Source organism: Ylistrum balloti, unplaced genomic scaffold (assembly GCF_031769215.1).
Source record: "Ylistrum balloti isolate Yb309-2 unplaced genomic scaffold, AGI_CSIRO_Ybal_v1 Utg370560, whole genome shotgun sequence".
In the NCBI taxonomy this organism is placed as follows: Eukaryota; Metazoa; Mollusca; class Bivalvia; order Pectinida; family Pectinidae; genus Ylistrum; species Ylistrum balloti.
In genome coordinates, this window is record NW_026782352.1 from 397291 (window position 1) to 422616 (window position 25326).

The following is a 25326-nucleotide window of genomic DNA, read 5'->3' on the forward strand; positions in this document are numbered from 1 at the left end:
TGTTTATTTTTCCAAACAATTAAAAATTCTGTATTGAAAAAAAAAACAACAAAACAAATCTATTACCACTGTTCACATTATAGGAAAATTAATACTACCGTCGAATCATTGGCTGTTAATGATCAATATCCATCTATGAATATATGATTCCATCCACAGCCAGTATATTCCGAAATAACAGAAAAGGTACTACATTCCTCACACAACGTACCACCAAGGCCACGCCCCCTTATATTCCCCGCATTCAAACTTCTCGTACACTTCCTCCTCCCCCTCCATTCAAGTTATCTGAGCAACAAACAACAGAGTTTGTCGGAGGTAAGACAATCAGACCTAAAAGTAGAGTGTAGGACTGCACACGTTTAGAGGTAGTTCACTCATCAATGTGATTTAGATGTAGTTAACAATTTATTAATTCATAATAAATTACATTCTGAATGAATAGAAAAATGTCACTAGTAGTTGATACACTGTTTAGATAGTTCTTGTGTTTAAGTCGTCGATCATTCAGTTTAAACATCACCTGTCTTTGAACTTTAAATCATTAAGTTTAAGAGGTACCTGTCTTTGAACTTTAACTCATTAAGTTTAGGAGGTACCTGTCTTTGAACCCTAATACATTAAGTTTAGGAGGTACCTGTCTTTGAACTCTAATACATTAAGTTTAAGAGGTACCTGTCTTTGAACTCTAACTTAGCGAGTTTAGGAGGTACCTGTCTTTGAACTCTAACTCATAAGGTTAAAGCAGTGCCATTCTTAAAGTCCCAATTCATTAAGTTTAGGCAGTACCTGTCTTTGATACCTTACTCATTAAGTTTAGACAGTCCTTGTCATTGAGCTCTAACTTATCAACGTTAGACCGTACCTGTCATCAAGCTCTCACTCATTAAGTTTAGGCAGTACCTGCCATTTCGGCTCTAGCTCAGTCATTTTCGGTATCCCTCAATTTTTTCCGTGGACAATAATAATCGATATATGACCTTGAATAATCTAATATGTTATTCTGTAATGATTGTAGGCCATCGGTTGTATGTTCTCCCTTCCTTTCGTCATTCCACAATGTATCCATCACCAAGATAATTTACACCCTGTCCTCTTTTTTGTTTTTTTGGCATTTCAGTCTCGCCCTCGTTCTGATTCTGTCGGTAGCCCGGGATTCTCACTTTTACTTTAGTGAGTTTATCTGTCTATTTCCGAGTCTTACATAAAACTGTTGTACTACCCTGATAGTGTTACAGAAGGTAACTAAGTCTCTGTCGTGATTATCCCGTTAAATGCTATTGTTGTCGACGCAATCTTACTAGGTGATCCGACTGATTCAGATAGAGATAAAAGCTTTATTGTGATCTCATCTGAAAAAATCCTATTTCTTTTTTGTAGTACGAAGTTTAAATGTTTGTGGTATAGTAATGGCATTATAATCAATGATTTTATTTCTAGATCTTCTGTTTTTTCTTTGCACACGATACTGAGAGACTGTTTTGAAAAACTGTCTAGCGATTCTCTCTTCATATCCTTCTCGTTATTGCTGTAAAGCGAGACAGACCTAATACGTACACTGTAGCATTGTGATTTATATATATATATATATATAATGTACAGGTATAATAATATTCTTTTATTCTTAGCCACAGTAAAACATTAGATCATAACAACTAACCAATTAGAGTAGACAATTAACACCAATCAGCATGTCATTATCAACACTTTATTCTTTATAGATCTTTATCTCGATTCAGCCCAAAATGTATAAGTATGATTTTAGATAATAACATAACAAAAAAATTAACAAAAATAATTTTATTTCCTATTTGCCTTCAATGAATATGTGAAATTTAGACGTAGTATTTATCTGTGGAGGTTGTTAAATAAAGCATACACCTGCGGTCAGTAATAAATGTTTACAATCATACATATAAACACAACGAAGTGGTCCACACGTAGAGGTAAAATGATATATTTCAAGTGTTTAAAATAAGTAATTATATAAAAAGTTTGTGTGTTTAAGAAGCGGGCTAATGTAGAACTAGACTGTGAAATTCAAGTTGTACAGTAAGCAGAGGTGTTGATTTGTGGTGTCTTCTGCCCATCCTACGTAATTGATAAAATTCGACAATTTGGTTTTACATAAATGATAGTTTTCAAACTGAGATTTGTTGACTCACATTAATGTATTGCTTGGTTCGTCCTAAGGTCTGAGTCAGTTAGACATGTTTCTGGGAGTCGATCCTGGTGCCTACTTCCCTCCTCGTAAAACAAGTTACTCGAAATTAGGCAATGAAACACCTCAACAGCCACAACAGACAAACGCAACACCATTCAGTAAAGGTAAAAAATACCATTTAGCGAGTTAACAAGCTTATTCGGCTTTCTGTAATAAGTCTGAGCGCAATGCTTACACAGATACCACACTGGGAGGAATTTATCTGAACGTTAGAAACTTTCTAGTGCGCGCAATATGTTGAAAGGTAAAATAAATAAAAATTGTTTAGCATTACGTTTTATAAAGAGTGCCTAAGGCAGACATGTTTCTGTCTACGCCACAAAAACGATTATTTAATTTCCTATCACAATGTCAGGGCGCTAATTTTTATGATCACCTGAATACATTTTTATAAAAAAGACCATAAACACGATAGCATTATCCTGTTGTGGTGAGGTTTCCAGATAAAATGATGTACCAAGTTTGTGAAAGCGTGTGTTCATCTTTACGTAAAACATTTAAAGCGCGTCAGAACATTATAAATATGAAAATACTATACCAGATTTCATCAGTAACGCATATTGCAATGTAATTGATTGAAAATACGGTAAAGTTCGGGATTTCTATTTATAGAAATCGTACGATGTTATAAACCTAAATCGAAAGGTGCCATTCGTGACATAAATGTCACCAAAAATAACATTGTCTTTGGTTAGTGAGCTCGTTTTGGAAATTAAATGATTTTCGTTTGTACACTTCCGACAATGCCTTAAATTTCATGATAATCCTCCCAGTTTGGTCATGCTTTTTAATTTATGCAAAAGCTTAAAGCTCTTTCGTAATGACGTAAAGACACGTGTATTAATATTACTAAGAGTCAGATTTATCTGTTCTACAGTCTGTACACACTTATACACAATATAACAGACTATTAAATGTTTCCTTACATAAATCGCACACATCCGTATGAATTTTAATATAAACATCCTTAAAACAAGGATTTGTGGGCTTTTTATTGCCAAAATGAAACAGCACAGGCAGGCTTGTTTCCATCCAAATGATAAAATATAGCTTCATTATACACAAAGTTTGGCCCTAATTACCTTCTATGTGTTGACGGGCCGTTCAGACTGTAATAATAATAATAATAATAATAAACAGATTTGGTAAACAGAAACATTCCTGTATCATCGCTACAAGATTATAAATATCAAAACAAAATTCCATTTATACATGTTTCAATGACTGTGACACAGATATGTTTACATATATTTACATTTCAAAGTAAATTAAAAAAAAAAAAAAAAACACCAACCATATCATTAAACACCAATATGATATCCATATCGATATCCCAGCTATGTAAAAACTCTGATAATATGATAAACACACACCAACCAGTTTAAAAACGATATTATCGATTTCATTTATCACCAATTTATAGATTATATCAATCTATGTTTAGATACATTGATAAAAAAACGGACAATATCGACCCTTACCCACCGTTCTGTTTTATTTAAAATTTGTATTGTCTTAGTAAAGGCATTGCAGATATCACAGATCGTGTTGCTGATCTTGAATAACGATGTCTTTTTATTACCATTAATATTGAAGTGCTTCATTGCCTCATGCATTTGCTTAAGGTGGGCAGTTATTAGGTGTACATACCTGAACACAGTTATAACAATATACCAATGTATTTGATTTTTCATATATCGAATGAATTAGAAAGTGCCATGCGTGTTACAATAAAAGGAAAAATGTAGCGTTATGTAAATGATGATGTTATACATACTGTCCGATGAGGCAATAAGATTAGGAATTGTCATCAACTGTGTTCTATGTGCTTGTTTATACCTCAACATTGTTCATGCATTTAACTTGCATAATTTGAAAACGGAAAATTTTATGAAAATTTGTCATATATATTGTGATGGGTATCGCGGCAAACCTTATTTTCTTTGATAAGATGGCATGCTATTTAGACCGATGACTATCAGAGACATATGTAGCGATCTGGTTTAGATAGACGACTTACAATAGACGCATGCGCACACGTGTATATATAGGACAATGTTAATTAAGTATCTGTAATCTTTATATTGATATCGATTCATTTTTTAAAGATGTGTTCACTACTTGTTTTAGAATAATTGTAAGAGGTTGTAATATTGAACATCAGAATTATTATGTCAGGTTGTTACATTGGACATAAGAATTAGTACATCAGGTTGTTACATTGGACATAAGAATTAGTACATCAGGTTGTTACATTGGACATAAGAATTAGTACATCAGGTTGTTACATTGAATATAAGAATTATTATGTCAGGTTGTTACATTGAATATAGGAATTAGTACATCAGGTTGGTATATTGGACATAAGAAGTATAATAACCGGTTGTGATTTTTTGATGTTGTTAATTTTGTTTCTATTTTGACTACAACAGCAGCGCGTTGGTTTTACCAACATTATAATAACTCACTTAATAACTATCTTTTCTATACAAACAGTGTGTTCGGCCGTATCAACATACTTTATCTTTTTATATCACTGCGTGAGGAAAACATGAAAAATGACACATTTTAGAAAATGATTAAAATCAAAATGTTTATTTAACGTAACAAAATCTACCATACCCGAATGGCTCGAATCACCGATGTGTCGCGATTAAATTTGTATCACCAAATTTGGAGTAGCTACAACGTTTTTGTACTTATCAATATGTCAGTGTCATCCGTTTTCAGGGAGATCTTCAGTTTCACAGAAAAGTACACCAACAGAAAAACCCCGTTCAGCGGCTGAGGTGAAAGCTACCACCACCACTACTACTACCACTACTACCACACCGAAACCGACAACCACCACCACCCGCGGTATGTACATCAAACTTGTTAAACAATTTATAAACCTCCTACATCATTAGTCTATTATACCTTTCTGTATAGCATGGTATGTTTATTGTACGTTGCGACATAATTGCAATATAAAATGGTATCACAGACTTATTTACACGTTTTCTTGTCAAAGCAGAAGAATACAAAATACTTGTTCTGACATTTGGACAACACACAAAGTAGAGAGTAAATGTTCTAAAATGTTTGTTTTATAATTGATATTATTATGATCGTTTTTTACAAATCAAATGTGTTGTAATGCTTCCTTCCCATAATTGCTGAACACGTTGTGCTTGCTAAAAATGTGATATCAAAGTTAAGCATGCATTTTATATAAATGTCAATATATATTCTTGTATCAGTATATTGTATAATAGTTCAATATTGTATTTATACTTTTGTATTTCATTATTATATCTATTATTAGATTTATCTTATAGTATCTTATAATCACAGTATACCGAAAAGCTTTCTCCCGAAATCAAGTCAAACCTTAATCCCTCTTCTAGGGTAAACATTCACATACCAAAAACCACCATAGACGGCAACAGTGTCTCGTCAACACATGGTTTCAAAACATTAAAAGGTGGGTCAGTAGCCAGATCTTATAATAACAGTATGTTTCACATTCCTGACACGTTCATGTGATGTTTCGTTACCTAGCTACGACAACAACTACCAGGCCAACAACAACAACAACTGCAACTACAACAACGACACCAGGTACGAGTCGCCATTGGTAACCTAGACGATCACGTGGTCATTTTTTTAAACCTGGAAACATCAATCCGGAAAAATGTTACAGTGAAATAAATGAATTCACATATACTTCGCATAACGTTATTGTCAGCATTTTGATATCTCTTAATAATGTTTACACTACAGGCTAGTATCATAAGACTTGACTCGGACTGGAAACATGTGGCTTACAAATAATTTGAAATATTCTAAAACCATTTTTGATATTTGCGACATTTTCATTGAAAACAAGAGAGTTTTGGTATAAGTCTTTCTGTAGGATTAGGAAGTTTTAGAGTATGGAGTATATGTGTATTCATACTTAAACCAACTGTATCAGACATTCCACCCTATTACAAGGTTTTCCAATCCACCCCTTCAAGTACCCCACTGGGTTTGCATGGGATACTGAGATCACCTGTGGTTCTAATTACATGTGTGCCCTTTAAACCACCCTTAGAAACAACATGTTATTTTCAGTCATGAATATGGCATTGGAAAAAGGGCGATAACTCAGCCAGACCACTACAATTATCTTAACCTGATTGTACTTGTATTAATGATTTTAGTCCCAGTTAGTATTATATCTTTCCCACTCTAATTTTAACATTTTGTGGTAGCAGTCTTCTTGTCCTGATCTAAACTCATTGCTTAACTGACACCAACTCGCTGATCATGTCCACTGTACTAACGAGAAAAGAATATGATAAGTAGTATGTTTTCAAATGGATTCATGTGTCACTGTTGGACTGAATTATTTGAAGTCTGAGCTTAAATAGAATATATTTATTCCCACTTATAGCGAGCGTAGCTCGTGCGGTCCAGCAGGGTCGCATGAGAATCAGTTATGAAGTTGTAATACGGAAGTTGAATCCGCAGTATTACTTTGCGCCAATGGCGGATAACACAATGTGGCATATATCAGCATTAAGTCTCGTTTACCAACATACTTGATCACATTATGTGTGTAGACAACAAGTGTCTGGCTAAATGTAACTTGTTTCATACCCAGCAAACCAATAGATTGTAGAGATTGTCCGAAAAGATAAACTAGGAAAGACAAAATATAAGGAACTAGTTAGGAACACAATAAATACATTACTCAAGTTCCTTAAACGTTATGTTAAATAATTATTGTTGCCAAATATTTTGTCATTTTTTTATGAAATACATGAGTGATAATAGAATGCTCACTTTAAATGACTTTACAGTAATTTATATTACATAACAAAATATGGAATCATGTCTTCAATTCAGGTTTTAATTTTAGCCAGTTTTTATGATATAACGTTGATTCCTAAATGTAATGACAATAAGACCTTTATATGATTCAACACATCTTACTAAGTTAGTGTCGATGCTGTAAGTGATTTCTGTATTTGTTTTTGTCCACCAGCTATCAAAGCTGTTGTTTTTATTTTACAATGAACATGCCTTGTATCTCCACTGTTTCTAAACATACCACATTCCAGAACTTGCTTTAACAAGAAACTATTAATGGTGTGAAAACATCTTTACCATGATTTTATCAACGCTTTCTGGCAGTATTTGTCTTATACGTTAAGAAATAAAGTTGTAGCTAAAACACTTCTGTAGAATTAATACTGTGTCGATGTCTGATACGTTGTGAATGGTATATTCAGCATTTCCTGTTTTGCATGACCTAAATAATCATGGGTAGTTTTAACACATTAGATGGAGATTGGTAAGTTTGAACCAATCCGTTGTTTAATTGTAAACTAACATGTTTTATTGGTTCTAATTTCTGATTTACAGACGTTTGGTTGTGAAGTATTTTGAAATATTAACTCCAATAATAGTGTTTTTGTCATAATGCTATTATATACATTGGTATTCTGATGGTGTAGATGGCAGTAGGTCATCTCTAATATCTATCAAACTGTAGTGATACTCTTTGTAGCCAAAACCCTCACCTTTTAATACTTTGACATCAGTCCATTGTTACAAAATAACTGTCACCGATCGTTTATAAATGTCTGCTAAACTACGGTATCGTGAAACAGTTTTTTTCGGATTTTGTTTTTTTGTCCCGATGGAAGTTTACAATGTCACCGCGTCATTTTGTTGACAGCTTTGCTGTGAGACGTCAGTAGTATCTAGTACCTGTAACTGACCTTTGTTTTTGCGCAATAATGAATTCAGCAAGATTTGTCTGATTGTCATTCACTGGAACAAGAAAAAGAACAATACATTAACTGATATGGTATGAAAAATACCATGACGTCTTGAACCTTTCCTCACTTGAAAATGAAATTCATACGACGATAAATCCTGTTCAGAAAAAAACCACAACAAGCGGACTTAAAGTACAAATATTTCATATATATCTGATATTTTTTTTATTTATATAGGGAAATCGATTTTCGAGTTTTTGTTATCATAACTTCTATTCCATTTTCTTTATTTTATTTTTCAGTATACTTCATCTGTTATGAATTATAATGTAGAGTTTTTACTTCTTTCCAGCTCCCGAGCCATTAGCCATGGTACACTCTTCATTGTCTGTGCCACAAACTCTCCTGGATCGACTGCGGTCACAAGGCGCCGCCTTAATCGGTGTGTCCTGTAAACACGTGTGAATTACGTAGTGTTTAGAATGATTTGAAAACAATGACAACAAATGCCACTGAAGAGGACATTAATGATACATCATTGTTAGATAAGGCAGTCTGAATTTGCAGTGATGGAACGTAATGTTATTCGATGTTAAATGTTTGTCGCGCTGCTCGTGCCAGCAAAGCAATACGATTGTCGTTAAATATCCGCATCGTCGTATATGTATTCTTAATACAATTCATATAAATATCTAAAAACTGGTATAGGGTGTTACATCACAGATTTTATCGATTATATCAAATGTCGTGTAAAGGTCTCCGTAGTGACTATATAACAGTTTAAGGACATTTTCTTTGGTACACTTAATCAATTTGTGTGCCACAAAGCGTAGGGAATAGGCGGGATATTGAGTTCCGCTATAGTGATTCCAAATCTTAATTCCTGACCAGGTCTAAAGATGATATTCTATGTAGGTTTCATCGTCACAAAATCGCGCGCACGCGAAAAAATCATTTTACCATTTCAACGCCAAGACGGAATGTGGACTTCTAACTGATTAACATGGTCACATTAAAAATGCCGCTTTCCCTAACAGTTCTGGGTTGCATGAATGTAAGTATTTTGGCTTACCAGGCTTTTAAGTATTTAACCAGAAAAGCATAGATGCCTATTAATATACTCTTAACACTTAGAATTTAACAACTCTTTTCTCAGTAGATACTAATGCAATCCAAGATATTTAAACTTTCCAAGTTATATTTTTTTCTTCCTATTATTTTTTCAAAGACGTCACATTCTCAAAAAAAAAAAAAAAAAAAAAACCAAACATATTTATCATTCGCTTCAATATTTCTGAACATTTCGTAAATATTTCAGATTCAAAACCGACTTCGACGTCTACAACGAAAGATGTTCAACAAGACAACACCCTGTCCACAAGTAAGTCTTCCTACTCAGTTTTTCTAATGATAAGCACAAAAGAGACTTTAGTTCCTCGTGTTCTTCCAGGAATTACGGTAATACACAGTAACAGGACACCTTAGCTCTTTTAGAGATTAAGACTTAAAAATAGGATTTCAGTCCTTTTACTAAACACTACCAGTATATCTTCATTAGATAATAAGCACAATTTTTTGAACCCATGTCCAGAAATACAACACCAGCTGATGTTTACTGTTTGTCTTTCCTTCACTGTGTTTGGTTACGCCTTCTACTTCTTAAGGTGATGTGTTTAAGTTAGATGTGTTGATAAAAAATCAACTTTATAAAGCCACTTTTATACTTTTAAGATGTTGGTTATATGCATCATAAATATTTCTGTACAGAAACATGTGGTTTGTAATGGTATAATGTCACATAATTCACGATCAGCCGCAAATGTACATATTTTGCTTTATTTTACATATATATTGTATGATGCCGATTTGGGTGAGACAAAAAAGACTGTGTAAAGAGGAAATGTTTGTCAAAATATTTAAACCATATATGATATACATAGATTAGTTCGTGCTCCTTAATTGGCACTACCTGTATTTTGTGTTACATAAGATTCATGGTTTGGACATGTAAGACCAAGTTGATTTGGAATAATGTTATTTTATAGGCATAACACTACGTCAAACTGAAGGCTCCCGTCAGTGACCACAAACAAACTATTGAAAACTACCGTGTCTTTTGAATTATTGGTAGAATTAAGATTTTTGAGTTTTTAAAGCAAATTTATAGAAGTCGCTTATTCAGTTCATATGAACATCTTCTAAGATATGTTTAAGATTTTTAATCAATTAAAAAACACAAACAATAATTCTTTGGTTCAAGGGCATTCGTATAACATATCTGAATGAAGATGTGAATACCAAGATATTTCCCTATAACATTGATGTACATAGTTCTATCTATCTGTATTTAGTATGGGTAAATAAGATACCTCGTTCTATTTATTTTTGATTAATAGATATTCCTCTCATTGTGATTTTTTCCACTCTAATAAGGCGTCCTTTCCGATATATATTACAGCTATTGAATTAAAATCCTTTTAACAATTCCAGGTGCTGCTTCGGAAAGCAAAACAACCAGTTTTATGACAAAACAAAAGTCGACCCTGTCGCCTCAATGGCCGCCAGTTACCATGCAGAGCGAGTGGCCGACACTTGCACCGATTTTGGATCATCCGGATGGGGCGGCTTTAAACCAAGCAGGCGCCCGGGACAGCTGGATGAACATATTACAGTCAAGGCCAACACAAGCGGGCATGCTAGCACCGTCCCCAACAAGGGAGACATTCGGATCTCTTTTTGATCCTTCGGGAACAATGCCACCAATAGTGGATAATTCCAATATGTTCCCTTCAATGATAGGAAGACCGACTCAAAGTTTCTTCGATCAATTGATCAATAGTCCGACGGCATATCCTGTAGGTAATGTACTCGGGTCATCATTTGACCCCACTATCCAACCAAGACTTGGAACGACAACAGTTAACCCTGGTCAGACCGGATCTACCATCACACGTAGAGCTATTAAATCTACAAAGCCATCACCGACCAAAGCATCCCCTTCTACGCTTGGGGAACAACATAAAGCTAGAATACAGAAAGCCACTTCACAAAGAGTTACGAAGATGCCTGAGGTTACAAAAAATATGCCTGGTATCCCTGTCAGGTTAACGTCAATGGATCGGATGTCTACTGTAGAAACAAACGAAATGTTTCCTTCGTCAGCGTTTACATCGAGTCCTGGTGTAAACACGCTGTTCCGGGCTGCAACAAGTCCTGAACCGTCTGTTGCAGCTGATACATCGATGACCTTTCAATCAACTAGAGGGTTCGGAATCAGTAAGGTTATGCCAACAGTCGCCTCGACTGTGTCCTCAGATATGCAGGAAAGATCGTACTTTCCTACTAACATGTCGGGGTCTACTGCCCACGTGAGCATGGCTCCCACTTTCTCTACAACAATAGACAGGAGACATCTACAGGAACAGAAAGAGGCTATGGAAGAATTAGAGAAGCGACAAACGATGGCAGCAAACAATCTCAAAACTCAGCAAGAAATGTTGCGGCAGATTAAGGAGATGCTAGCCGCACTTACCACCTTTTTTGAAAGAGGAATTGTTAATCGAATCATGGCGGTTGCAAAATCTACTTCTATTGCTCCACAACCACCATCAACACTGGGTGAATCGCAAGGACCAACATCATCTCCACATGTAACTATTTCTGGTAGACAAACACGTAGGGATACACGTCAGCCTGATGTTACGAATCCAGTAGAGATACATGTAACATCAACACCAGCTGTAGTTACAACAACACGGCCGACAACTACAACACAGGCTCCCACTACTTCAACAACTACTCCTACTACAACTACCACAACCCCTACTACTACTACCGAAACCACCACTACACCGAACCCTACCACCACATCTACAGTTGCGCCACCTACACCACAAGACTTCCCGATGGACGCAGTTATACAGGGTTCTGGCAGTCTCTTCCAGCAGTTACAAGGCATAACACAGGGACAGAACTACTCTGTCGTAATGGACCAACCGCAAAGTCTTAACTCCAATGCTCCGTCGCTTACAGAGCTCGCCTTGGGAGACACAATTATGAGAATTAACAGCCAAGTTGAGAATAATCAGGGATCTAGATCTCAACCATCACTGTCAACTACAGATACTTTAACCCCGCAAAGTCTGGAATATAAACCTATGTCTCCTCAGATGGGTACGTTTCCTATGACACTAATCGGCTTAGAATAATGACGACATAACTCTATTGTTAAGTATCAAGCCCGGTATACGCCGAGCTAGTATCGGTCCCCTACGGACAGATGTTAATCATATCTCTGAAAGATATATTATACAAATATAATGCTATGATAACAGTATTACAATAGCATTCAATAATTCAGATACGTATATGTAAGTTTCATTTTCGCCTGAAATGCTTTATGTTTAATTCTGATACATCACTGATTTGATATCCGTTTAAGTTTGACACAAACCTAATTAACAGTCCTGATCAATGCATTATATTTTCATTAGTAAGACTATTCAAAACGACAGAATTAATACGGCTTTAGTTCATGATTTCAGCAAATTACACACTAGAAGTCGTATATACCGCGTATCTATACATTCCTACAATATACATATGTGATGAACACGCATTCTCCGTGTCTGTTTGGCGGTTGAGTGGATTCATTCTCCGTGTCTGTTTGGCGGTTGAGTGGATTCATTCTCCATGTCTGTTTGGCGGTTGAGTGGATTCATTCTCCGTGTCTGTTTGGCGGTTGAGTGGATTCATTCTCCGTGTCTGTTTGGCGGTTGAGTGGATTCATTCTCCGTGTCTGTTTGGCGGTTGAGTGGATTCATTCTCCGTGTCTGTTTGGCGGTTGAGTGGATTCATTCTCCGTGTCTGTTTGGCGGTTGAGTGGATTCATTCTCCGTGTCTGTTTGATACCCGGCAATATATATACATACCCTGTATCAACTTGAATCTTGTCGTCGTAGGTGAACCAATATGCTCATCTTTCTGTACCGCAGATGCATGCGATAATGCCTTGGGTCAGTAGATCAGGCCATGTTAACAACAACAATTGGAACAGAATTGGAATGTTATCGTCCCTTCGTTTAAGAATTCATTTTACTGTTTTCTCATTTGTCATCGATGAAACTTTTCATTTTATATTTCCACTTATGAACCTTGTCATATTTGATATTTTTTATCGACTGAACTATGTATGTGAAAACTCGTCACATCTAAATTGCCACTTTTCTGGAGTGCAGCAATATATGCGGCATTGCGATAATGCGAGGGATTTTACTTGGTAACTTTGACATAGAAAAGATTTGACCAGGTTCTAATTTCTCGGATAGGTCTCATGTATGCAACAATTGAAGAGTACTTGTCAGATAGTCATATACATAACCATTATGATGTTATAACATCTCATAATAAAATATGTAAAACAGCTATCAAATACTTTCTATTAAACTATAACTTCTCTTTAATCCAGAATATAACTAGTCTTAAGAATCTTAAGCTAATTTGCTTCGTCATTCCACTTAACAAAATCTCACTATTTCCCTCCCGAAATGGAAACTTTTTATGATAGAAAAGAAATATAATATGTGAATCGATATTCAATGTAAGAACACAAAAAGAAATCGGATGATCTTCAAAGATTCCAGACAACAGAAAGTAAGCTTTTCTGAATTTGCTTCCAAAGGAGAATTTTTCAGTACACGCTAATAGAAACTGAAAACTAAGTTAAGTATAATTCAAACCAGGAAATTCGACTTCAAACATTTAAACAGGGATATATATATCTATACATATATATATAATGAATATAAAAAAACAAAATCTATCTGATGTCAGCATTTTCATAACACGAACGGAAATTCTTTTAACAGAACAAAATTCACAAAATGGCAATCAACAAGGAACCACAGCTTCTCTTAGGGCACAACATCAACGTCTTTCTGCATTACTTACAAAACTGGGTTTGTCAACAAATACCCAAACCTCCTCACATGGGAAGAGTAACGGCTCTTCCGCGCAAGCTGATTCTGCGAAATTTCTAGCACTGCGTATGTATAAAACTTGTGTCCTATATGGACGGGTTGTGTTGTTTTTGTACTCTGTGCGTTTAGACAAATAAAATATGTATACAACGTGTTTGTTTTTGTAAAAGTGTACATTTCTTTTTTTTGTTACGATAATAATGAAACCATGAAAGAGTGCGCGTACAATTAATGTGATAAATTTTGCCTTTACAGCTAGCGGAGTACCCGATATATTTTTTAAAAGAAATTCTTATTAAAATTTGAATATGCCAATCTTAAATGACCTTTTTAACCAGATATCCATACCTTAATGCGACATTTTCTAGATTTCGAATCAATAATCATCATATACAGGTAAGTTAACAAATATATAGAAAAAAGCGTTGAAAGGTAGCGTTGCCGTCTAAATATGCATTTGAAATTTTTTATCTATATATATCTTTATGATTGAGTAAAGATGACAGTACTCCAATGTACAACCGTTAGTATTCAATGTGTGTTGGTTCTCATAAAATGTGTGTTTAATGCTTACTGTGATATGATTGTGTTTTAAACGACAGTTCAGCATTCTTATAATAATTCCTCGTTCTTAAAGTTTACGGATATCTATAACTATACATTTCATAAACCTTACTTCCAACTGCAAATTCATGACTGCCTTTCTTTTATTCTATTTGTTTGTCAAACATTATAGCAAAATGCCGCGCACGGTAGCGACGCGCCCCATGTAAAACAAAACCGATAAGATATCTAAAAAATATAACCAAAGTTAAGTTGACCACTTCCTATTTAAGTGTGTTTTTGTTTTAGAAACATTAGGATTGTAAAATTCGTCTGGGATGATTTCACAATTTTATTGTGAAAGGAATGACTCCTAATGAGTTAAATATTCAAAATGTCAATTTTCTACAAGACAACTTAAGAGAAACAAATCCTTAATTGTTTAGAATAATCTTTAAACAGTGGATAAATCATCAACACTTCGTCATTAACAATTCACTTAGTTTTCGACCTTTGCTTCAGTCAAATACACCTATATATGTGTTCACACCGTAACATTTGTACTTATTTTATTTAAACAGTAGCTGCGCCCCAACAAGCAACAGTAAACCAGGCACCACAAGTGCAAGATAGAGGTATGTGAAATCGTCTACTTTGACATCAATGCCGATGTTTTATTAACGTATACACCTTGTACAACTGCAATATTTAACACACGTATTTCCGCCTGTATCAAAGGATATCTATGCCAGTCTCTCTTTTGTTCATATTTTGCCCCGTTTCAGTTGTTTGCAGTCTTAATGAATGTTGTACGAAATTTTTATACGAAATATACAAAATCGGTATTTTCGTGTTGTATATTTTGGTCTGGTAGATGTAATAGTAGATTTTTGCCAACATTAAACCACATTTTATCGTTAGCAGATGATAAATAATTGTCTAAAATACTGTGTTATAAAGGTACTGATACAAGTGCTATGGCCAAATTAGAGAAAATTATGACAGGTTTACCCAATGGTAAGTGGTTTTACAAAGGAGACATGAGAGTTATGCCAATCATCTGCCTTTTATAGGTGCGCGTGCTTCAGTGATATATGTAGTACACATGATAACATCCATTGTGTTTATCACATGACACTTACTTGAATACTATTACCGGAGTGAAATGCGTTCACGTCGCATGGCTTCTTTTTTCATTCACTGTAACGAATGAATCTATTCCCACCTTAAGTATGCTTAATGTCTACAGAAGGTAAAAATGATGACATTTCCAAATTAGTATGTATTATGCTACACAGAGAGATATGTTACACAGAGAAATATGTTTCACAAAGATGTGTTACACACAGAGATATGTCATGCAGAGGGATATGTTACACAGAGAAAGGTGTTATACAGAGAGATATGCTACACGGGAAATATGTTACACAGAGAGGTATCTAACACATTGAAATAAGTTACACACAGATAGATATGTTACACACAGAAATATGTAACCCACAGAGATATGCTTAACAAGGATATACATTTGTATATTACACATGGAGATATGTTAAATTGGGAGATATATTACAAACAGATATATGTTTCGCAGGAGAAATGTTACACAGAGAGAAATGAACTTTTATAATATAAAGTCATACATATACATTACTCGATCTACAATCACACAAAATACATAATTCGACAAATGTTGACGTATTAGCTTTCAATGTGTGTATTTATCATATACATGATCATGATTAGTTTTGATATAGTGAGCATTTTATCTAACATTTCTTGTACTTTTATCATTGTTCGTAAATTGTTACATACGACAAACAAAACACAAAAAAATCTCCCGGTTTCTTAACAGATTATGAATCTATTATTATATAGATTATAACATTTCTTTCGTCTAATTAATTAACACTTTTATCGTGAATGTTTATATCAAACGGTACGTAAACAAATGATAAGCGTTCTTGTTACACGGATTTTTTTATCGCTTGTATGTTACGGCATAAATTTCCACAGCAAACATTTATGTTAATGTTGTGTAACATTGTATGAGTAAATATGATATTTAACATGGGACATTAAAACATCTCAATAATGAAGCATGTTATTGACATGCATAACCTAGCAACTTTATTGCATGAATATTTAAAGATGATCACCTGAGAAATAAAACTATGAAAAATGATATAATTATGATTAAACCTTTCAAATGCTCTCTCTGTGTACTGAAAGTGTACATTCCTAGTTGCCTATATGTCTTGTCTATATTATTCTATCTTTTTCCTATTCTATATCTTTCTCTCTTGCTTTATGTTATGGTTGAGGTTATGCTGAGATGCTCTATTGATATTCGGAGGTCTGCAAATTCAGTTATTATTTTGGGCATTACTCTGGACTATACTTTATTTGTGAACATAGCCAGTATTTTTGTTCACAGTTATTCTATGTGTATTGATATACACCAAGAACAATGAATTGTGTTTCTGAGATTTTACAAATTATTTGTGTTTATTTTCACTGTTAAATGTGCCTATTTTGTACCTGACGTTGTGATTTTTCCAATTCTTATTTTTGATCTGATGACGTTATGTAATAATGTATTGATGGTAATTCAATACCAAGTGATTCTGTATTAAGCTGTCACTGTTAATCCTCTGTTAACTCGTGGTAAATGTTTATACAGCGGGATCACTATCATCTTTCGGTAACAACGCTCAAATACCCATGGTTCCCCCAACAAGGCCGACAACCCCACCAACACAGCAACAGGCTGGAGGAGGTTTCCAGTCCTTCCTTCGTATGTATCGGAATTAGCCTGGGCAACACGAAAGAGTTGTTATGTAAACACTACACTAGATCTGATATTGTCTTATATCTTGTATGGTAGCCATACTATATATTTACTTTGGTTAGGTAAAGCTCTAGACTCTTCCACCGCCTCATGAATAGTTGTAAATCTGTATTGTTTGAATTAATTTAGATTGTTTTTGTTGGTGAATTGTTTTGGCAGTCATACTATGTTTTTGTTAAAAAGTAAGTAGTTTTAATGATGATGATTTTAATTTATTTTTTAGATTTGTTTTATTACTTTTGACGTCTTATAAGTTGTAAGTTGTTAACGTCATGTTCTGAGATTATTTTTGTGTATTGATTTCACTGTCAATCTATTGCCTCTTAATGGATAATTCGCATATTTGTCGTTTAACAGAAAGCCTTTCCCCAGTGCAACGTCAACAGCTAAAAGGAATTTTGAGTATGTATTTAGTAAAAACTGCGGATGTGTGAAACAATTCTTCGATTATTTTAAAAACCTTAACTCAATCTCAAATTCGAAAAAGCTATGGCAGATAATGAAAAGAAGACTTTTACATGAATACCCCTAAAAATAAAGGGTGAAAAAATTACCAAGATACAATATTGTAATTATTTTGTTACCTTCTGTGTTATTTATGGCGTATCGTAGACAGTGTACAACATCGATAACGTTCTGATACATAATCTGGAAAGTTATAACATCTAACATCTAGTCATTTTTAACTTTAGAAAAATAAAATGACAATAATCTGCATTTATAATTAGGTCTATGTTTTGACACTACGATTTGTGATTTTATTTTTTCTATTCAATGTTAGTAATAGAAGGTTAAATTGTAAAACTGTTATTTTTAGACGGAGGTGAACCGACCCCGCCCACCACTACTACTACACCAGCACCTCTTACGGAGCAAGAACAATTCAACCAGATGATGACACGACTTTTAGGTATCGTGTTTACTTTTATATACACTCGGAATCAAAATGCAAAACCTGGATTTTCTTGGTAAAAAAAATCGATTAGATAAGGAAGGGTCAGTTCAGCTAATGTTCACTCATGTTTCCCGTACCCAGTTTGAAATATTTGAAAGAGAAAAGAATGGTATGTATCATAAAAAATCACGCTAGAGTTTCCAATTATATAGAGTATGCATCATGTGTGGAAATATTATTAACGTTTGACCATATCTGACATTGTGGTGTTGAGTTCAGCATGTACTCCTCTGACGTTTTGACTGGAAGTAAGGCATAATTTAACATAAAACCAATTTCTTCCTAATATCATTGACTCTTGTCTTTTTATATATTTGGTAATCTACTGTTGTACCTATAAGCTGAAAACAGGTTTTATTGACGACATAAGTCGGTTAATGGCGTCAACAATTTTAACATTTTTCTGGTTGGTAAGGTTCTCCTCTTTCAGTATAACTCTTAGTTAATTGCTATATGATCGTCAAATAAAAGATTAGAATCATTTTGGAACATTTTCACATTGTATTGTTACTATGCAGCTTAAATATGCTAAATCAAATCTCATGATTTCTTTTACTTGCCAAGTAGGATACCCGTATTTTATAACGAAAGACTAAAGTCTCTTTCAAAAATGTTGTCACAAAAAGAATATCCATTATTCAGGAAAAATAAAATATTGCATTATCATGTGTTTCACATATTCTCTCGGGTTTACCAGTAACGGGTAATGGAGCAACATATTGATTTTTGGCTTTTTATAATCTTTTTGTAGACAAGCTTTTTAAGAAATCATTATCAGAAAAGAGTTAAATACTTTATTTTTGGTTCTTTTAAATGAAGTATATCCTTAGGAAAGGATTATAAAGTGAATATTAATCTCCAATAATACTTTTCGTATGATTTATTTTCATTTTCATCAGTACAATGGCGGCCCTTTATTCCTGTATGCGAATGTAGTGTGATATAATTGTTACATCAGTGTTTTGTTTCTATCAAATTTTAAAGCTTTAGAGATGATGATGTTTGTTTACATAATTTTAGTGATACTTTTGTGTACTTTTGCTTTGATTCTATCTTGAATGGAGCTACATGGATATATGAATTGTTTCTTTTGTTTACACATTGTATAACTTATACACACAGTTGTCTGCTTTTGTTGATAATCGCCCTTTTCCTTGCCGACCGAAGGGATACATTATGTAGTCACCTGCTGTACCACATGGGTTTTCTCCGTGAACTACGGTGTCCTCCCACAGCTAAACCCCTCATGTGCTTCCTTCCGGGCCAACAAGAGTGATTTCCTTTTTTTCTGATTTGTCATGGAATTGTTGTGAAAATTAGTTATGTTTGTAGTATTTTGTAATGTTGTATTGCTTTTTGGATAGTTTTTTTTAATCTGTACATATCTTAATGATAATCACGAGTTTTAATTGATTTGCAGCAAGCGGTGGTCAAGGCGGCGGTAATCAGATGCAGGCCATGATAGGTAAGGTGGTCCCTAGCATGATGTCATCAGTATCACATCAGGTTCCTTTTCAATTGATCAACTCATTTGAATTTTTTCCCTTTACATTGCTGTCTTTATTCTTTTGTTGTTGTTATGTTCACTTTGGATAAACAAGTGTCTTCATATTTTAGACTCTATCATGGGAGGCGGAGGAGGAGGTGGAATGGGCGGTGGAGCAGGAGGCGGAATGGGAGGTAATGTTTAACACTTATGTAACCGTGGGTGGATAGACTACCAAAACCCCTTCTTTGGTTGGAAAATGATTTAATTGTCTGAAGAAGACCTAAAATTAAAAATACAATTATAAATACACATTCACTCACACACCTTGCACACTGCGGTAAATTATGAGGAATGTATTTATAGTTTGAAGATTAAAATATATTAATGTGACTTATATTAATTAAGCTTACCAGGGACGCCGGCTTTGGTGCTCTCGCTTCAGATTTGACAGGTTAGCCTACGTGTTGACTGTCTGAGTGATGCTGTGCGAGTGTGGTGGCTCTTGGTGGGAGTTGGCGGTGACTGGACAGAGGACGTGAAGTCCGTGCTCGACGTGCACATACATACATTCTTTCATACTTGCTTTACGCGCGATGATTTAAAATGATGTATTCTATCACCTGGCTACACTTATATATGTTAGGAGCTCTACTGGTTCAATGTGGAATGTTTGTATTTTCGCAGATAAATGTTTATAATAACTTATGTTTTTACCTGTAGTATAAGAGACTGTAAGAGTTATCACGACAATGTTTGGTGAGATTTATCACATTGTGCTCAACACTTAATTCTTGTAATATATATTTATATTTGTGATGAATTGACATCTTACATCGTATATTTTCATTAGGAAGAGAAAAAGAACAAGGTCAGTTATATTTATTGGCGCATTGCTGCGACACGCTAGCTTATCAGAGGATATAATAAAAGAAATGGCTTTATTTCAAGCAGAAAATGTGGATCACATACGATGATAAGGCGTAACGTATCGTCCATAGATGTAGGCTCCAGGATGTATTTTTTCTAGCTCTTCACATAATCACTTTCCAAAATATTTGTCAATTAAAGATAAAACACAATGAGAAAAAAAGTTCAGTCGAAAATATTGGACATCTATATATAACACACATATCAAGGGTTCTATAATGATCCCTGTACTTCTTCGTCTGATCATCTAATGACGAAGTCGCTGTTAACTTACATTATAGGGGATATATATGATTAACTCAATTCGATTATACTGTTAGCTTGTGGAGACAATATTGATAATACACCAGAAAACAAATTGTCCATAATCGGTTGTGTGATCCACAAGGTGGAACAGCTATACTAACTGTATATCGTCACCGGTTTTTGCCTTTATTAATGATCAGCTGCTGAAATTTTGTTTATGAGACTTTTATATGACAATACTAAATTATTGAAACAGGAAAATATTGCCGTGTAAATATTGATAAACGTATGTATTTACCTCACTGAAGTGTCCTTCGTTGTTCACTGTCGTTTAAAGATGCATCATATCATAAATGTTAATTAAATACATCAGACAGCAGGACTCCTTAATTTAATGATTCATCTGTAACTAGTGCTGGGTTATAATATTCGGCATTGTTCGTCAATGCTACACGGCAATCCTTTTTTAGCTTTAAAGTTCAGGAAATAACAACGTTGACAAAACGGTGTGGAAATGATAAAGATAATAATGAATACTACAGTTTATTTATACGGACTGGCATTTAATCGGAATGTTTTTTACAACTGTAATTTTGGTAAGACCGTAAAGGTGACGTTAAATTACAGTTCACAGATCAGTCGTTGTTAAAACGATTTATTTCATGTTACGCAAAATCAGGACTTGGTATCACTATTGAGTTTCAGAAGGACGAATTAGCTTTATACCGAGGTTTATTTCATTATTCGACTCTATTCTTTCCAGTTCCAGATTCGTATTAAAAAGTGTTATTCACTTGTGTGTTTTTTGTATAAGCTTATACCAGATGGTAATAATCAAACTATCTGTAACATTGACGTGAATTAATTTAAGCAGCATTGCGATGTCAAACTTTTGTTTGCTGTTTCTGTTAGTAATGGATATTCTGGGACAAATGGCACAGGCGAACATGGCAGAAAAGATAGGTAACAAAAAGTCACAGTCTAATATACAATTTCTTCATTAATATTGATATTTTATTAAATGACCAAATGTTTAAACGTAAACTCACTTAGTGTACTGAAATATATTTTAAATCTTTCAATTATTCGTTCGATTACATTTTTGTTAAAAGATAGTAACATTCAATTTACTGAAAGTTATTTGCGGTTAAGTACACGATTTTGTGTATTGGTGATAAAAAACTTCGTTTTGAAAGTAATAAGTACCTTTGATTTACAATGGTTTGACATTTTTCCTGATTTATGTAAACAATCTCTTGATGTCGAGGTCACTGTCTATTACTACTAGTTACAGGTGAAGGTCGCCTTATGAGTGGAGAACTTGGTCCAATGGACCGTCGGCTCCTTCGTAGGTTTCTTCAGCACTGTTAGATAAATTATTTGTATAGCATACTATGTGTAACGGTCTAACTCTACAGTAACATCTATCAGATTTATATGTCAAACATGGCATGTTTTAGTAACATACTTACATTTAACATACTTACTTAAATTTTTGAAACTTGAAATTTTATTCGTTAATTACTAAATGATTATGAATACGTATTTTCTATTTTTTCCCCTCATGAAACATAATCACGATATTGTTTATCGGGTACATCTTCCATTAAGTATCGTCCGCAATATATGTTTGTCGTAGTCTGTGAATGAAGCGATGCATTCTGTACCCAAGGTAATATTTATATCAACACTTTTAGATCTATTGAGGAAAACCGTTAATTAGGCTGACGTTGGTATGGGGTATATTGAGTCCTCTGTATTTATTGACAGCTTGCATACGTGACGTTCTTCTGAATTATTAAATATAAGAATATTACGAAATGGATTCAATTATAGGGAAAGCACATCTTCATCTTCCTGTTGGATTTTTTTCTAAGTAGTATTCTAGTTTCCTAAAATGTAAACGGACGAGTAGTGGAAGAATGAAACAGCTGTATGATGAAGTTTTACTCATTATTTGTCTTGTTTCTGTGATGATTTTATTCAGTTAGAGTTATCTCCCTTCATGTAACGTTTTGTATGCGTCTACTTTTGTAACATCACCACCTACCCAATTAATGTAATTAACGATGATTTACTGATGTGTAAATGAAACTAGTGTTTTCTATATATGAAATCACACCTTTATAAGTGAATAAATATACATGTCTTATGTATTTTGCAGGTTGATAAAGCACCAAAAACTATCTCATAACCCCAAATACTTTAACGAAATAAAATCCACACATTTCTAACACTCAAGTTATATTAAAAGTTTCTGTTTACTTGTTTAAATGTATACTATTGAGCACAGTTTGTTATATAATACAGTGTATATCATTACTTCATGTTATATTTTTGCGGTTCAGATTTGTTTATGCAATGCACTCTGTCTAAACCAGATTCTGTGTAAGATATCGGCCTAAGCCGGTCAAATAGTTTACTCTCTACAATCCGGAAGTATCTACAAACCGGTTGAATTATTCAGTCCCAAAGGTGTCCGGTTTAAATAGATTCCATTGTATTATAAACACTTGGATCTGGGAGGGCTTTTTATGCTAGGCACACTGTCAACTACATCTTATATATCAGATCCGTAAATATCAATTTCGGTAATATCTTAACATTATATAATGTATAATTTAACACATTGAGGTAAAAAGAGGGCAATATGGTGACACATAACGTATTCAGTTATAATTACATGTATGATTTAGTAGCAAGGTGACCTATTATTACTGGTGACAATTAACAATTATTTGATAGTGTATTTAATACAATATAACTACTGATTCACTTACAAGTTTACTACCACTATATGTCAACATTGTGAAATAATACAACACACTCATTACAAAGATTACAGGGACCGTTGGGGTCTGGAACTCACCGGTCAGGAATTGCTTTTTCTGTTCTTCATTTTTGGGCTTTTAAAACTTCCACGTATTCAAAACTGATTAAAAATATATAATTTCTTTAAATAGTGGCTTCTCTGGCAAACTCATAAGACGAGTACATTAAATATGTTTCCGATATTTAAATGACTTTTTGCAATATCCTATATCAGAAAATGAAATGAAATTTATATCTAATTTATATTTTCATATCAACGAAATTAAATATTGATAAATGTTTTTGTCGAGTTCATAAAAAGGGGTTCAGCTGAAAATATTTCGAAAAGATAAGCTACAGGAAAAATGGGTCATCGTCTGTTTCATCGACTCCTACTGAATCTGTCGTGTTAATTTTAGTCCATTTCAGTAACCTATTCTGTACAATGATAGCCAGGTTGACCAATAAAGAATAAATTGGTTCAGTTAGATAACAAGGTTATTCATATTATAATGATTGTCTTATCACGAGATTGAATTTTGACCTATCGTTTCAAGAAAGTACAAAAGATCTTATGAAAGAGATACTATTAACATTGTACAATATAATGGTATGTATAATAGATATATATATATATTTATATAACTATTAAGCCACTAATGTCTCATATATCTTCCTTATGTTTACAACGATAGTAAGAAGAACTTATATTACAAATTATAAGATTTTCTTCTAACGATTGCGATGAAGTGAAGAATGATAATAACTTTAAGAATGTTACAGTTTAAGAATACTATAATTACAACATCGCACTTGACCTGGTGAAAAACCATAAAATGAATATGTAGTCTAATCAGATGCACATCAAAAAATTGTTTTTTCTGTTTGTTTTTGTAACTGGAAAGGTTTGCTTTAAATATTTCTCTTTGAAATAATTGGGTATGAATTAAAAGAATTCGCGCTATCGTCTTTTCCATTTTTTATGTTATCTACTAACATATTTTATAGGTCAAATGAGACGTGGAAACAGACGTGGTGGTCCGATGAGAAACGGCGGAGGTCCTAATGGTAAGTGAGGCTTCACTGTCGTAGCTCCGAAATAAATTACATATCACATATACCTGAGTGATGAACGTAATATCATCCTTTTGTATATTAAAACAAGCAAAATGACGAGGGGAAAAAACTTGGCTGACATAGAACACAATCAAGACGACTGAGACGAATCGTTAGAGGAGAATAGTATTAACTCCTATGATATGACATACTATATCAATAATACTTTCTTTGTTCTTGTTGGTATCTAAACACAACCGAAATGAGGTTTGTTCACGCGAAAGCAGACAAGACAAAAACACAAAAAGGCAGAAAAACATCTACATATATAAATACAGTGTTTCAATTAAAGGTGGACCAAGGAGAGGTGGTCCTGGACCAAATGGCGGTAAAGGTCAGTTCAAGCTGCTGTGTGTGCTTAGTGCATGGAGTTATTATCGTAAAACATGTTTTTTTGATAAAGTTGTTCGGCTTGGAGATCAAAGTTCTAATG

The 25326-nt window shown here is 34.0% G+C and overlaps 1 protein-coding gene across 1 annotated transcript in view; it reads left to right on the top strand.

Annotated features, from left to right (window-relative positions):
- LOC132556333 (mucin-5AC-like) overlaps nucleotides 1-25326 on the top strand; it is a 78838-nt gene that overhangs the window by 31108 nt on the left and 22404 nt on the right. The window contains exons 6-23 of the mRNA XM_060220717.1: nucleotides 160-318; nucleotides 4955-5083; nucleotides 5768-5827; nucleotides 8330-8419; nucleotides 9296-9358; nucleotides 10468-12150; nucleotides 13845-14021; nucleotides 15080-15133; nucleotides 15459-15515; nucleotides 17182-17295; nucleotides 17707-17751; nucleotides 18167-18259; nucleotides 19725-19769; nucleotides 19922-19984; nucleotides 21879-21929; nucleotides 22255-22314; nucleotides 24786-24845; nucleotides 25186-25227. Of these exons, the coding sequence (XP_060076700.1) occupies nucleotides 160-318; nucleotides 4955-5083; nucleotides 5768-5827; nucleotides 8330-8419; nucleotides 9296-9358; nucleotides 10468-12150; nucleotides 13845-14021; nucleotides 15080-15133; nucleotides 15459-15515; nucleotides 17182-17295; nucleotides 17707-17751; nucleotides 18167-18259; nucleotides 19725-19769; nucleotides 19922-19984; nucleotides 21879-21929; nucleotides 22255-22314; nucleotides 24786-24845; nucleotides 25186-25227 (3045 nt within the window). The remainder of the gene's footprint in view (nucleotides 1-159; nucleotides 319-4954; nucleotides 5084-5767; nucleotides 5828-8329; nucleotides 8420-9295; nucleotides 9359-10467; nucleotides 12151-13844; nucleotides 14022-15079; nucleotides 15134-15458; nucleotides 15516-17181; nucleotides 17296-17706; nucleotides 17752-18166; nucleotides 18260-19724; nucleotides 19770-19921; nucleotides 19985-21878; nucleotides 21930-22254; nucleotides 22315-24785; nucleotides 24846-25185; nucleotides 25228-25326) is intronic.